This window comes from Rana temporaria, chromosome 3 (genome assembly GCF_905171775.1).
Source record: "Rana temporaria chromosome 3, aRanTem1.1, whole genome shotgun sequence".
Classification (NCBI taxonomy): domain Eukaryota; kingdom Metazoa; phylum Chordata; class Amphibia; order Anura; family Ranidae; genus Rana; species Rana temporaria.
In genome coordinates this window covers 252,093,016-252,109,852 of record NC_053491.1, presented here as the reverse complement: position 1 = coordinate 252,109,852, position 16,837 = coordinate 252,093,016, and the positions used below count along the sequence as shown (strand labels likewise).

General features: G+C 39.9%; 1 protein-coding gene across 1 annotated transcript in view; it reads left to right on the top strand.

Moving 5' to 3' along the window:
- The window catches only part of STK32A (serine/threonine kinase 32A), a 287,637-nt gene extending 271,827 nt beyond the window's left edge, over positions 1-15,810 (top strand). Inside the window, exons 12-13 of the mRNA XM_040344565.1 lie at positions 6,776-6,840; positions 14,516-15,810. Coding sequence (XP_040200499.1) covers positions 6,776-6,840; positions 14,516-14,615 — 165 coding nt within the window. The 3' untranslated portion in view covers positions 14,616-15,810. The remainder of the gene's footprint in view (positions 1-6,775; positions 6,841-14,515) is intronic.
- The last annotated feature ends 1,027 nt before the right edge of the window (positions 15,811-16,837 follow it).

Here is a 16,837-nt window from a genome sequence, read left to right as displayed (position 1 = left end):
GTCAGAATTTCAGGTATTTTCATTATCGTTTTAACAAACGAAAACGAATGCGCAGAATACGAAAACTGAAAGATCCGACATAAACAAATGCTTTATTTTCGTTTTTGTTGCAACAACAGTTCGATATAGATAGGAGATTCGACATGGCGCTGACAATAACAGTCTGTGTCTATCGAAATTGTGGTCGAATGTGCCTAGCCTTAAAGCGGGGGTTCACCCTTAGAGGGCACTTTTTCCCCTTAGATTCCTGCGCGTTTTCTCTAGGGGAATCGGCTATTTGTTTTAAAATATGTGCAGTACTTACCCGTTTACGAGATGCATCCTCTCCGTCGCTTCCGGGTATGGGCTGCGGGAATGGGCGTTCCTTCTTGATTCACAGTCTTCCGAGAGGCTTCCGACGGTCGCATCCATCGCGTCACGATTTTCCGAAAGAAGCCGAATGTCGGTGCGCAGGCGCAGTATAGAGCCGCACCGACGTTCGGCTTCTTTCGGCTACGAGTGACGCGGTGGATGCGATTGTCGGAAGCCTCTCGGAAGACTGTCAATCAAGAAGGAACGCCCGCTCCCGAAGACCCATACCCGGAAGCGACGGAAGAAGATGCATCTCGAAAACGGGTAAGTACTGCTCATATTTTAATACAAATAGCCGATTCCCCTAGACCGAACGAGCAAGAATCTAAGGGGAGAAAGAAAAAATTAATAAATGGGTGAACTCCCGCTTTAACTCTATTAGTCCAAGATTATTCTACATAGAGAGGAAAGATTTGACATAGAGAGAAAAGATTTGACATTATAGATAGAAAAGATTTGACATTATAGAGAGAAAAGATCGCTGCTGGAATTAGGTGGGGGAAGTGAAATAAAAATAATGATGATGATGAATGTTATTGGCTGATTTTAACCAAAGAGGAGGAGCAGTAAAATAGCTAGAACTAACTTGACAATTCAACATGAATGACGAAGATTCGACAAAGCATCGAAAAACATACGAACGTTGCATCTGTCATTGAAGGCTTATGGTGTCTGTCGAAAGTTCTAAGAAGATTCGACGGATCAGCTAAACTGTACGAAGCTGCAATCGTACATTTCCGGTCAAATGCTCGGCCCATAGGCTATAAATAAAATCTAATATTGGTTGACTAGTAATAATAATTAATAAATATAATTATTACTAGTCATACAACATTAGAATTCTACTATAGCTAGCTTTTAGGCAGAACATTCGACCGGAAATGTATGATGTACCGTTTCGCTGCTCTGTCGAATCTTCTTTGAACATTCGACAGACACCATAAGCCTTCAATGACAGATTTGACCTTAATTCATTCAGATTTTCGGACGAATGCAATTTCTAACGAAAAACTAAATGAATAAAAACGGATTTCGGGAGTAACTAAATAAATCTATTTTTCGGACGAAAACATTTATATATTAACAATAATAAATATTTAACAAAATATTTCAGTGTGCACATGTCTAATAAAGACTGATTTTACTGTTGTGAGTTTAGTAACACTTTAAAGCCGAACTCCAGGAAACTTAAAATGCGATTTGACATGTCAAATCGGCGGCAATTGTCGACAATGGCACTTTCCTAATCAGTGCGACGCTGCATTTGCTGCGCCACACTGATTTCATAAAGTACTTTTTGTATTGACAACTGTGCAGAAACCCATGCAGATGTATGTGAAATCGCTGCCGAAATCAGAACTGACATGCAGGAGTAAAATTGTGCGAGTTTAGCTGAACTTGCACGACTTTATTTCCACAGCTCAGTGTTAACCTGGGCTGAAATGTTGATTTGAGGCCAGGCCTCTCCCACTAGGTTGCTTCATAAGCCCAGCAGACCCCTTTTCTACATGATATCTGCTTCATCCCAGTTGGTTGGCAAGATCTTTCTAGATGTTCTCTTTTATTTATTATCTGCCTAATAATAATTATCAATATCATTGGTTCACCATGAGTTACAACTCTGCAACTATAGTTCCCGTATTTGTTCACTGGCTGTATTGACAATGCTCCTACATTGCAGACTGAAAAAATACTTTATTATAAAAAAAGGATAATAGCACTCACCCAACTGTAAACACTTTGCTATACTCCCTTTATTACTGGAATGATTGCTGGCACTGCTACTATTTACTTTCTGTGCAATTAAATTATGCTATCCTATTAATTATTTCTTATTTCTATAAATCCCTGTATATTCTCCACAACTGACAGTTTAATTAAACCTGGACCATTGTTTGCCCTGCAGAATTATTTATACACACAACCATTTGTCAAGTTGCTCTGCCAAACTTTATTTGAGAATCTTGATATTATCCACAGATGGATGACCAATATTATATAAAGTAGGCAAAATGTATGCAAGTGGTATCATGCATCAGTAGATGGCAGGTATAGATTAGTGGCAAGTACAGAGTCTTAAAGATAAAGCTTAACTCCAAGAATTGAAACCACTTTGTAAAATATGCTTGATCGCTATGCGTTAAGCCCAATTAGGCACATGCCACCTTGTGGGCTTATCTCTTTAAATTGAGAGCGGGGAGCATATCTATTGCTTTACTTGTGGTGCTCCAACACTGGAACTTCTGGACCTACTGCAGTTTCTCTGCGTGACATTTAAACTATGAATGGAGGGGGTGGAGCTGTTAATCATGCACCCATCCTCCACTAATAATTTGCTTTCTATTTATGGAAACTGTAGTATGGCTCCTATGAATCACTGTGCTAGACAGAAAGGGCGGGCATAGTCGTAGCGATAGGCACATTTTGTGCTCCATCTTACGACAACCTTTACCTGGGGGTGGGAGTGCCAGATGATGGTCTTTTGATGTACCAGTGCCATGTTTTATTGTGGCACAGGTACATTGATGATATATATATTTATTGTCTGGAGTGGTAAGAGACATTTTTTGGATGGTTTTGTCAAATGTTTGAATTAAAACACTTTCAATTTTCAATTCATGCCACCAACAAGAAATAGCCTTTTTAGAAGTCTTGGTATCTAAAGGGTCAGATAGCAGTCTTCATAGCACTTTATACCACAAACCCACAGCTTAAAACACCATCATACACAGCAGCAGTTTACATCCAAGGCCCCTGATACAATCAGGGGCCTCAGTGTCATCTTAAGAGCATTATAGGCCCCCGGGCAATACAGTGCACTGGGGCCCTGTCTACACAATCACGCACGAGAATTTACTGACAAAAATTATAAAATTTACTGGCAGTACCACATTTTTTACTGCCACTGCAAAAAAAAGTACCTAAAATTACAGTTTTCAGGGCCGAACAATGCAAATGTCAGTATTTAAACTATAAACATATAGCTAGTGCTTATGGCAATGTGTTTAAGTTAAACACAAGTAAAAAAAAAAATTCTTCATTGACATGAAGGTCAGGTTACTATAACCCAGCCAGCACAGAGTTTCCTCTTACATCAGAGTCTGCAGGATTCCCCCTTACAGTGAAAGGGAACTCTTATGTAAAGGGGAACGCTGCAGATCATGATATAAGTGGGGAACTCTGATGTGGAGGGGGGCTCTGGTGACCAGAGACCACCTTATATCAGAGTCCACTGCTTTCTCTTTCCCACTTATCAGGGTCCGCAGACTGAGTTCCCCCTTGCATTGTAAGGGGGAATCCTGCAGACTCTGATGTAATGGGGAACTCTGATGTAAGGGCCACCTTCCGTAGAATAAATACGCTAAGGTAAGGGGGGTCACTAATATAGGAGGGGGAACCTTTATATCAGTGCCCCCTTACATTTTTCATTCACTCCCCCCTTACATCAGCAACCCCCCGCATTCGTGGAGGACCAGATCTTCTCTGTGATTTCCTCAAACTGGGCATGGGCAGTTCTAACCCGTCACTCTCCACAATTTTTTACTGGGGTTGCTGGGCAGCCGGTGGGGCCCCCCAGGCAAGTGGGGCCCCCGGGCAACTGCCCAGCGTGCCCAATGGATAAGATGGCCCTGAGGGGCCTTGGATTGTATTGAATATAGCCAATATTTGAATATAGCCAATATTTAAGGCTAAAATGAAACTGTTCCTATAGTGAAGCTCAGAACAGGAAGCTCAGAATTTAGGAGACAGGATGAAGGGGAGAAGATACAGTAAAACATGCTTGAAAAAAACAATAATTGCACAAAAGGCCATTCTCATGAGTCCTTAGGCTTTACATAAAAATATAGAAGTTTAGATAATAGTGTTAAATTTATCAAATACACAAAACAACGCCCCCCCCCCCCCCCATGGGGTGGATGGAACTGACACAGTCTCTGTGCTTGGACTATATTCTAGTCCTGAATTGTAGATATTCATATGCATTTATTAATATTTTGCAGGATGACATTTGGGCCAGGAACTGTGTGATGGATACCGTTTTATTGGGAGTCTGATGTTTTTCCTGGGGGCTGCGATGCAGTCGAGAGGTTCTCCCTCCCCCTGTCCCCCTTTTCTCTTTTAGTTTTTTTCTTTGTATTGTTTTTGTTTTTTTCATTTCTCGCCCCTTCCTGTTTAAGACCCGGACTGCCATCTGTAAACCACACCCTTCCTCTTAGAGCTCCACCTCTTCCTCTCTGTACATTAAAAGTGGGTACCAAGTGCAGCCTCCTCAGTGCCCATCAATGCAGCCTCATTAGTTCCCATCAGCGCAGCCTCATCAGTTCCCATCAGCGCAGCGTCATCAGTTCTCATCAGTGCCCATCAATGCAGCTTCACCAGTGCCCATCAATGCAGCCTTATCAGTGCCCATCAGCACAGCCTCATTAGTGCCCATCAATGCATCCTTATCAGTGCATATCAATGCAGCTTCACAATTGCCCATCAGCGTAGCCTCATCATTGCCTAATAAGCGTCTCCAATTGCATTCTAATCATACCAAATTATGTGAGCAGACTGCAGTTCCTCTTTAAGCACATGTTCACATCGGGCCGAATTGGCATGCGATATTGCCGGCAATGGCACCATCCGAATTGGTGCTACGCTGACTTTGCGGCACTGCATGGATTCCTAAAAGTAGTTTCTGCAATACTTTTGGCAACTTTGGGGGTGATTTGGATAGACATCTGTGCAGGAACCCGCACGGATGTCTGTCTAATAGCCCCCAAAGTCGGACTGCATTGCCAGTTTGAAATTGCAGGATTACCACTATCAGCTTTTAATAAATAACATTGTAAATAAAAATGTATTTGGAATTTTTTTAATCTGAGTATTCACTCTTTCTGGAATTATGTGTGGCACTTTAAAGTCTATCCCATTTTTCTTTTGTTCTTTATATATATTTTTGGATGTGGTGCCATTTCAGCAAATTGTGCCTCCATTTTTTGGATTTTGTGTATTAACCTTTAAAAACAAATCCTATTCATTGTGCTCCTAACTTGCAGTAGGAGTTTCAGTAGCTAAAATTGACAGAAAAACTCATATTGTACTGAGCTGCTGCCATTTATGATGTGGTGTCTTAAGATGGCATTAAAGCTTAGTTAATTATTTTATTTTTTCATTCTCAAAAAATTGGAGTCAAATCAGTTTCTAGATGCATTAGGAAAAATTTCAAATAATGCCAAATAATGCCAACGTTAATTAAAATGATGATGATTTAGCATTCTTGTTATAGATGCTAACTTGTGGCTTTTAAATTCATGGTACTCTGCCAAACGCTTGGGGGACCAGTTCCAGGATGCAGACTTTGATGAATAACACTTCCTCATGTTATTCAGAATGTTTAAAATCCTGATGATAGATATGGAAGACACTTAACTTAAGTGGCTTTTAATGCTGTGTGATAAGCAAAATATTAATTACTCTGCAAATGTTCAGTATGAATTAATCAAAGTGCAATCTTCTGCTTTATAAAGCAGCCCTTACCGTAAAATGCAAGGTCTGTCTATGTGACTGTCCCCCCACGCCCTGCTGTCAAAATTCTACATTAGGGAAATAAAAAAAAAACACTTTGGGAGAAAAAGACTTACCTTACTCCTTGCAGGGTTATGGGAAAGTTCAGGATACCAGATTCTGCAAGACCATCACAGTGCAGTCCTTTCATAAGAATTGGGATCTGCAGGTCTCCCAAGACCCCTCTGTGATGCAGAAAGCAGACAGGATCTGGGAATAAGGTATTTTTTTAATGCATTTTCCTTCAATGTGTTTATTTCTTTTATTTCTGCAATGCAGTGTTTTGTCCTTAGAGGATATGGGCAGCCACATATGTGGACTTTTCATTTTAGATCCGCGTTATTACATTAATCATATATATTACCATTGCACATGTTCCTGGATTGAGCTAAGAAGTTAATGGGTCCTGCAGCAGCTGCCAGCTGGAAACTGGTAAAACCACAGATTAATGTACGTATTGCCAGCACTCCCAGGATCTATTAGTAATGACCAAATTCTTTTATATATATACGTGATCACATCCTAAAGGAAGAATGCAACATTTCAGGGCCATGCAGGACCCCTTCGTCATGCACGTGGTGATGTCATGGACATTACTTAGATTCAAGGTGTGTTAGCATTATGTACAATTAATAAGTAGGTAGTGGGTATTTCTACCCATCCGTGCCCAGTCAAAACTAAAACGAGTATACTATCTACCCTTACCCCTCTCCTCCTTGTAACCGGATAGAATGTGCTTAGGTTAGCACATACCTTTTAATTTGGGTTGACTTTTAATTATTGCCCAATAGTCATTTGCCCTGATATCCAAAATGTATTTCTTTGCCTTGATTATTTTTTCTTTTCTTTTTATCATCCTTTAAAACTACCAAAGAATGGTAACTTGCAGAAGCATCTGGAAAATGTGGAGAGAGACTTTATTGTGTTCAACAGAGAAAAGTAAGTATAGCATGTCACCCTACCCTGTATTTCTGTGAAATTGATTTTCTGCTGTAAGCTAAATATGAATCCTTGAATTAGACACATTGTAGTAAGCACTTCAAGCTGTAGCAATGCTGTATGTAAAATGTGAATATGGCCAGCTTTTTCGAAGGGGCACAATAAAATAGGCCTGAGTAGGGGGTCTAAATTTAAAATAATAAAAAATTATATATAGATATATAGATTTGCAAACCATTTAATTCTGTTTTTATGTAGATTTTACACAGCGGTCCAACTTTTGGGGAATTGGAGTTATTAGTTGTTAGTAAGTCAATAAGTGAGCATATAGCTTTTTCAGGTGGTGATCAGCAATGGTATTCACTTTATTTCTCTTAGGACACCTGAAAACATTTAAATATGCTGTATTAACTGTAAAAACCTTGCCAGAAAAAGTGTGGGTTAAGATTTAAAGTGGTTGTAAACCCTTACAACACACTTTTTGCCACAGGTAAACCTATAATAAGTTTAGGTAAGTAATTCATGATAAGCTAGTATGCAATGCATACTGGCTCATTATGCCTTTGTCTTGCAGGGTTTTTTTTTTATAGGGTTTACAACCACTTTAAGATAACAACACAAATACAGTTCACCATGTGACACAGACCACCACAACAACACTTGTTTGTTTCCCACAGTAGCCTGTGAAAACACCCTGACCATGCCCAGAGGTTATTACATTGTATTCTACAGTCCTACCTAGTCAATAACCAGTGAATCTGAACTGAGTCCTGTTGGGGTTGGGGCATTTAGTCTCTGGTGGGGTTCTCACTTCTTAATTCCCAAAGGTCATAGAAAACAAACAGAAACAAATTAACAGAAGCCTCTCACCATGCTTGCTGGTTCGATAAGGCCCCTTTCACATTGGGGCGTTTTTCATGCGGTACAGCGCTAAAAATAGCGCTGCTATACCGCATGAAAAATCATGCCCTGCAGGCTTCAATGTGAAAGCCCGAAGCCTTTCACACTGAAGCGGTGCGCTAGCAGGAACGCTCCAAAAGTCCTGCTAGCCGCATCTTTACCGCTCCTATACCGCGCCTTCCCATTGAAATCAATGGGAAAGCGCGGTAATACCGCAGTAATACCGCCCGCAAAGCGGGCGGTATTAACCCTTTTTCGGCTGCTAGCAGGGCTTAAAACCTCACCGCTAGCGCCCGAATATCGCGGTAAACACGACGGTATAGCCGCGCTACAAATAGCGCGGCTATACCGTCACCGCGGGTCCACGCTGCAATGTGAAAGCAGCCTAATGGGCGTTAAATGTACCCTCCCAGTAGCTCTACTACCCTCCCATGCAGCAGTCTGTTGGCACCACATGCCGACACCATACTGGAACAGCTGGAACAATGAGAAAGCAGGAAAACTGGAACAGCAGCTCTTTAAGCAGGCAGTCTCTCCTAAAGACAGTATATTCCAGCACAGTAGTACCTTTATATCTATACAGCAGCACGGAATAACACTGCAGCAGCACAGTCTCTTGCTTATCTCTGCACAACTTTGTAGTGGCAGTAGCACCTGGTCTAGCGCCAGCTTCCCCTATAGTCAACACAGCAAATGGCCTTCTAACAGCAATACGTGGGCCTGGTCTTGCACCTCACTTTCTCTTTACTTTCTGCTGGAGCTGCCTGCACAGTACAGTTCACGTGACTTTCAGCTGCAGACAGCCTCCCCCTAGCAGCAGCAACATAGGCTCTCAGCCCAGTACTCAGGCTTACAGTGGCACTGTCCTGGTTCACTTTGCACACCCAGACAAACACAACAACTCCCAAGCACCTGGCAAACACTTTTCCCATCCTCTCTAGTCTCACCCACACAGACACTCTACTCTATATATGCAGTGGATGTGGTGAACCACAGTGATAGCCACTAATGACACAAGATATCAGCAGAGGAAATCCCCACCATGGTATGTCATGTAGTGGGACGGGGTGTTATTTACTGCTGTAGTAACTAGAGGCCTTTCTGTGGTGATGGTTTCTTCAAAATATTTACCTTTTGAGGATCACTCTGATTCCACAGTAGGCCTGATCTCATCCCTAGTTACAGCCACACTCGGGAATACCTCTAAGAAGGTTTTTTTTTTTTTTTTTTTTTTTTTTTTTTTTTTTTCGCCTCAGAGAACTATCAGGATATTCAATCAATTTGCGTTCAATTCGCAGTCTCCTTAGTTCGCATCATGGTTGGAAAATTTATTTATCTATCCATTTCATTTTCTTCCCTTTTTTTTATTCCCTTTTTTTTTTTTTTTTTTTTTTTCCTTAAATATATGTCAGTAAATATACAAAAGAAGAGAAAGGAAAAAATACTTAAATACATAAATAGATACATTAGTTTCCCCTAGCCGAACAAACCCTCGTCCCACCCTCAAGCCGCCCCCAACCCTTATCCCCTCCTTCCCACCCTCCCCTATCTCCGGAAATCGGTCTCCTGTTGAATCACTCTTTGCCCATTAACCTTCCTACACTATATCATATCATCATATCATCATATCATCCTATCAATATACCTTGGTGCAAGTTTAAAATTAGCCCAGTCCTGCCATTTTCGTTTAAATCCGCCTTCTCCTTCCTCTCCCATATACCTGAGCTGTTCAGCATAATATATATCATTGATTCTGCAAAACCAGCTCTTCTCTGTCGGGCTCATAGGATCCTTCCATTGTTTGGGAATCAGACTCTTTGCTGCATCTAATACGTGAGGAAGTAAAGTTCTCATGTACTGTTTAGTTGACATTTCTGTCCCATGGAACAAGCAGACCCATGGATCAGGAAGTATTTTAATTCCGGTTATCTCCTCAATTACCAATAATACATTATTCCAGTATGTTTTAATTTTTGGGCAGGTCCACCATATATGTGACATAGTTCCCTCTTCAAGACAGCCCCTCCAGCAATATTTGGAGGTGTCGTCTTGATAACGGTGTGCTATGGCCGGGGTTATATACCATCGTGCTAAACACTTAAAATTCATTTCGATCAATGCACAATTAAATGAAGTCGTATGCGTCCTTTCTAATATTTTCCTGACCTCTGTCTCGGTTTTACCCGTTCCCAATTCGTCCTCCCATTTATTAATTTATTAAAGGAGGGAGACCGGGGTCTTTCAATCCCATCAATATTTTATAAATTGCGGAAATCGCGCCCCTTCCCCTTGGAGCCAAGCACAGACGCTTCAAAGGAAGCAAGTGTCTATCTGACCTCAAGGGGGAGGGGAAGGAATCCACAAAATGCGTCAACTGCAAGTATCGCCACCTGTTCAACTCAAACAATTCTTTTTTTTTACTTAGTTCCTGGTAGGTAAGAATTTTACCATCTTTTAATATGTCTTTTAATTGTGCATCAGGTTTTTTAATCCAGTTACCAAACAGGTCCATTTTCCCTGGTACAAAAAAATTTGTGTCAAATAAAGGGATTAGTGGGGAGTTATAGCCCCATCTATGTTTTTTATGTGCCCTATCCCATATAGACGTGGATGCCAATGTGATTTTGTGCATGTGCGAATTTATTTGTCTAAAATGTGGCGGTATCCAAATCTCTTTTCCTAACCGTGACATATTTGAGCAACTTTCTATTCTCACCCACCTTTTCTCTTTGTTATCTCTGACCCAATCAATCACCCGTGCCATGTGAATAGCCCTATAATATGTGTAAATATCCGGTACCCCCAAACCACCATGTTCCTTATCTCTAATTAACACCTCCATACTTATGCGCACTTTTTTGTTCCGCCATATAAACCTATTTAGTAACTGTTTTAGTATTTTAAAATAAACACCCGGTAATGCGATTGGTAACATTTGCATTATATATAATATCTTAGGGAGAGTAAACATTTTAAAACAATTTATTCTCCCTAGTAGGGATCTTTGTCTCAATGCAATTCTCTTTAAATCTTTTTTAATATCATTTAATAATGGTATATAATTCTGCAGGTAAATTAGGTCAGGGGATGCTGTAATATTGACTCCCAAATATTTTATCTCGGTATCTTTCCAAATAAATGGGAACTCTTGCTTATATCTCCGTACGTCCTGTGCGTTCACGCTAATATTGAGGATTTCTGATTTTAGAGGATTGATTTTAAAATTAGATACGTCTCCATACAATTTGAGGGTTTTTAATAGATTCGGGAGTGTTATAGTTGGGTTCGTTATAAATAATAAGATATCGTCGGCGAACGCTGCAAGTTTATGTTCCCCATCATTTGTTTGAATCCCCCTGATGTCAGGGTTATTTCTAATCCCGGCCAGCAATGGTTCCAAAGATAAAATAAATAAAAGAGGGGACAGGGGGCACCCTTGTCTAGTCCCATTGAACATTTCGAATGTCCCTGACAATGTCCCGTTCACCTTAACTCTTGCCGTTGGGTGTTTATACAGAGCGCTTATCCACCCCATCATTTTTGGACCGATCCCGATAAACTCCAATGTGTTCAATAGAAATCCCCAGTCTACCCTGTCGAAAGCCTTTTCGGCGTCTATAGACAGGAGTAGACCTGGGGATTTACTATCTTTTATTATCTGTGTCAACAGAAGTGTTCTGATGCTATTGTCCCTACCTTCCCTCCCGGGGACAAAACCTACTTGATCAGTATGTACTAAATCTTTCATGATTGTTTTCATTCTCCCTGCTAAGATTTTGGCGAACAATTTTACGTCTGCATTTAATAGCGAAATAGGTCTAAAACTAGAACATAAGGAGGGATCTTTACCTATCTTAGGGATTACTGTAATTGCAGCCTCCAAAGCCTCTTGACGAATATCCCAGTTTAAACCGATACCGTTTATATAGGAGCACATCCTGGGGATCAGAATGTCACTGAACGTTTGATAGTATGCAATTGTTAGCCCATCGGGGCCTGGGCTTTTCCCCTTTGGTAACTCCTTTAAATTATTACGGATTTCCATTTCCGTTATAGGTTCTTCTAAAAAACTAATTTTGTCCTCTGGTATTTTATTTAAACATGTGTTACTTAAAAAAATTTTTGTATTAACACTTCTCCTCTAAGAAGGTTAAACCAGGTATTGGTACTTTTGGCAGGTCGTGATGATTTAGGGAGCCCTGTCATCTGCTGGTGTTGGTCAACTGTGTTGAATCAAGTCCAAAGTCAGTGCAGCCCTCTACTAGGAAATTCTAGAGCATTTCATGCTTCTCTTTGCTGACTAGCTTTATGTAGATGTTGATTTCATTTTTAAGCAAGTCTTGGCACCTGCCCACACTGCCAAAAGTACTAATACCTGATTTAATGATCATGGTATCACTGTGCTTAATTGGCTAGGAAACTCACCTGACTTAAGTCCCATAGAGAATCTGTGGGGTATTGTCAAGAGGAAAATGAGAGACACCAGACCCAACAATGCAGCCCCAACAAAGCATCCTGGGCTTCCATAACACCTCATCGGTGCCACAGGCTGATCGCCTCGATGCCATGCCGCATTGATGCAGTAATTCATGCAAAAGGAGCCCTGATCAAGTATTGAGTGCATACTATACTGTACATGGACATACTTTTCAGTAAGCCAACATTTCTGTATTAAAAATAATTTTTTTTTATTGGTCTTACGTAATATTCAAATTTTCTGAGATACTGAATTTTGGGGTTTCACTAGCTGTAAGCCATAATCATCAAAGGTAAAAGAAAAAAAATGCTTGAAATATATTACTTTGTGTGTAACGCATCTATATAAAATACAGTATATGTGTTTCACTTTTTGAATTGAATTACTGAAATAAATTAACTTTTTGATGATATTCTAATTTTTTGAGATGCAACAGGAATAAGGACAAACCCTAAACAGTCTATTTAATTTGTATCAAATCAGGCTGGCACTTGCATTACATAGTTGATCTGAGAGCTAAAGATACAGATGTATTGTACACCTGGATTGTATAATGTATGTATGTATGTATAATGTAATGTATCTTAAGAGGCCATTTCTACACATTTCTACACAACTTCTGCTGTCTGAAATTATTTTTGTTGCTATTGTTAATTTCAAGCTTTTTGCACAAAATAATTGTATTGTATAGAGCAGGAGGGAAGTAAAAAAAAATTACTGTCAAATATGCCATGTAGTTCACATTAAATATTTTTACAGCTTATTTTGTTAATGCTAGTATAATATAAGTTGTAGTTATAATCATTTTTAGCAGGAGTTCCCCAAGACCTGAAAGTTATTTCAAGGGGTGGAAATAGCCACTCTGAGGCCCCGTACACACGGCCGAGGAACTCGACGTGCCAAACACATCGTAATCCTCGGCCAGTTCAGTCCTGGAGCCGCCGAGGACCTCGGCGGGCCGAGTTTTCCCATAGAACAACGAGGAAATAGAGAACATGTTCTCTATTTCCTCGCCGAGGTCCTCGTCGGCTTCCTCGGCCGAAAGTGTACACACGGCCGGGTTTCTCGGCAGAATTCAGCCAGAAACTCGGTCGGAAGCTGAATTCTGCCGAGGAAACTGGTCGTGTGTACGGGGCCTTATAGTATAAAAAATGTAACACTGTTTAAAGTGCTTTAGCACATCATCTATCTTTCTCATCCTTTGGACTTTTACATTGCCATTAATTAGAACATTAAGAAGAGAACAGGCACCTCCAGGTTAGAACTAATAGCATTTAATAGATAACAGGTGCAATTATCCACTTACATCAAAGTTATGGAAATGCAGCACATGTCCTATCCACACTGATGTGGCATCCGTCCGGCGCCATAGCGTTACTGCAGCTTTCCTTGTCCAGGGGAAGGTAATCCTATCCAGCAGGATTTCTGGGAGGCTGGAGAGCTGTGACCGAGGCTTGGTGAAAGCTGTGGGTCGATGTTGGAACACAGTGTCAGCTGCGGTGACGTCACAGGTGGTCACGATGACGTTTCGGAGCATGCGCTCTGGCTAACAAGACAGGCACGCTCCTTTCTCAAGCTTATGGGACATAGGCTGTTGACAGCCTTATATGTGCATTGGTAGGCTGCCATCTAGTGGATGGAGTGAAGATCTTACACTTACATCTTATAGTATAGCAGCCCAGGTGAAGTGAAATGAATGGAAAAAAGGGGGAGGAGGGAGGGGCAGCAACATATAAATATACAGATTATTTAGAGAGAATTCCAGAAATACTGCTGGACAGAGAAAGCTGCAGTAACGCTATGGCGCCGGACGAACGCCATATCAGTGTGGATAGGACATGTGCTGGATTTCCATAACTTTGATGTAAGTAGATAATTGCACCTGTTATCTATTAAATGCTATTAGTTTTAACCTCTAGGCTACTGTTCTCTTCTTTTTGCATATCCTGGAGTTTGCTCTCAACTTCCCTCTGAAGGCTTGCCCTGTTTCATGAACTATTGCAACTGTATATAGGTCTTTTTCCCTTCCCCCCTATTTTTAGTCTCAGCCATTTTCCAATCATATGAAAAACCCCATAATAAGGACTAAATTGATGGACTTTCTGTTATCATACATACCAAGTGACAGCGCCACTATCCCCTAGATTAATTAGAACACTGCTAGTTTCAGGTATCTATGGTACTGGAGCTGAAGGTTTTCCACTGTTAAATGTTAAATTAAAGAGGTTTATTATTAAATTAGTAAGATTATAACAACTTCTAGGTGAATATTTGTATTGTTTTGTTCCATTATTGCAGAAGCCAAAAAGACCTCCAGGTAAACCAAGAGAACATAACTATGGTTCAAGCCAAAGAAGATGAGGATGGACAAAATAATAACCTACAAACCAAAATGTGATGTCCACATGTACTCTTCCTGCATTATGTAGCACTTGATATGCTGGACTTTATGGAGCAAAGGTTATAAGTGACATGTCTTTGATATCTAGGAATCCTTGCAAACTTTGCATTTATTTTTGACTGTGAGGCCTGTGGAGGCTGTAAGAGACAATCTTCTTCATGAATCGTTAAAGCATTCATGTATAATAAGATGACTCTTCCTTTTGATTCATTCAATTTCAAGCTTATTTTTTTGTAGGGCTGAGCGATAATGCATTTTGCACTAACTTAAAAAAAATATATATATATATATTTTAGAGTATATTTTTTAGAGCATTAGGACTTTTTTCTAGGCTGTTTTTGTTTTCCTTTTTGTATATAATTTATTACATACCTGTAGCATACAGCAAGGAACATGTAATGGAAGTACCACAGACTAGTAGTTAAAAGATTGGTATAAATGTATTTTGTTCAAGGCTGATGATGAGTTAGTCTTTTCATTGATATTTAGATAACTATGCTGTTAGAATTAAGTATCTGTACATTGTGTTTTTGTGTAGTCTGTTATCCATAGTCACCTTATAAAGGAAAAGACGAGGTCTGCAAAACAATGTGACTGAATGTGGGTGGGTCCAAAGCTCTGAGCCATTTCATGAAAACAGGGTTAGAATATAGTTTGAATACCCAACATGGGTATTACAAAAAATATAAATAATAAAGCTAAGAAAAAGGGGTGATTGTTAGAATGAGCTTAGTTAATTGAAGAAACAGGGATAAAGACTTTTAAAGATGTTGGTGTATGCTTGTTAGGGCCAAGATAATGGGTACATCTTAACTACAGCTGCCCAAGAAATGGGTCACATCTTATTTGGTGCATGGCATTGTCCTAAATTAGCTTATTTACTGTCGAAACTTGACTTTGGCAGCATTTGGACAACTCAAGATAGGGTCTGAACAGACTATTCTATGCAGACCTCAGTTTTTTGAGAGTTCATATAAAGACCAAAAATAAGTGTGAGGCATGAAGAAAACGTACTTAAAAAAAAAAGAATTGTTGCCTTTTATGTACATTGTTTTTTTCTTTCTCCACTGTTCCTTACATATAATTTGTTTGCATTCTTTGTTAAATTGTATAGATAAAATGGAAGGGCATTGCAGCTAATGTAGTATTGAAAACAGGAATTTTAATAAAGCAACCAAAGTGCACTAACAAATCTGTATGGTATAGTTTTCTTTATTTGTGGCTAAACGTGTTAAATATTGGGAATATGGCAAATTAAGCATATTCAGCAGGCTTTTACAGATATTAATTCCACATTGTGAGACTGATTTTCTGTTTCCCTACCAGAGGAAGGAATAAGGACTACTGGAAGACTCTAAGGTGGGTAGGCAGTGGAGACAGAGCTTGGTAATGGGCTTTCTTAAAATGCCCATCAGACAGCAGAGTTTATTCATTTATCACTGGCAACTTCCTTAAAGCCAAAACATTTTATTCCATTTTGGATAAGGTGAGATTTTGTTTTGCCACTTGTGTCTCATTTGGGAGATATCTGTTCGATTTCTGTTCTATAGACTCAACAGTAAGAGAGAGGATATCGTTCCAATGAAATCCTTTCTTAGACAGTTGTCACAGGGCCCGCATTGGATGATTTCCCCACTATTCTTATTCTCATACCAACTCCAAATTTTGGATTTATCCTTTTATTCCTGGTGACATTGTTCAGGACAGTAATGAGGATGAATCTTTTGGGAACACATGCAGCAGTACAAACCTGACAGTGGTTCTTACCTCTTATTACCCTTTAGTTATATAAGATCTTGTATTGCCATAGCTGAACAGAGGAACAAAGCTGAACAAATTCAGGTTTTGTCATGTCTGTTTCTACAAATGAAAGTTTAAGTGCTAAGTAACAGTAAGTCATAGATTAGCTACTGACTTGTGAATGAGAACCCACACAATTCACACATCTACAAACATAAGTGGTGCATATAGTAACCTTAATGTTAAGTTATTCATTGTAAGGCCATCGCAGAGGACAAGGGGGCACTCTACATCTGAAGGGAAAGAGATTTAATCTCCAAATACTGAAAGGTTTCCTAAGGCCCCATACACACCATAGAATCTATCCGCAGATAAATCCCATCAAATGGGTTTCTGCGGATAGATCCTATGGTGTGTACACTCCGTCGGATATTTATCCGCAGATAAATCTCCCCTGGGATGGATTTCCAGCAGATGGA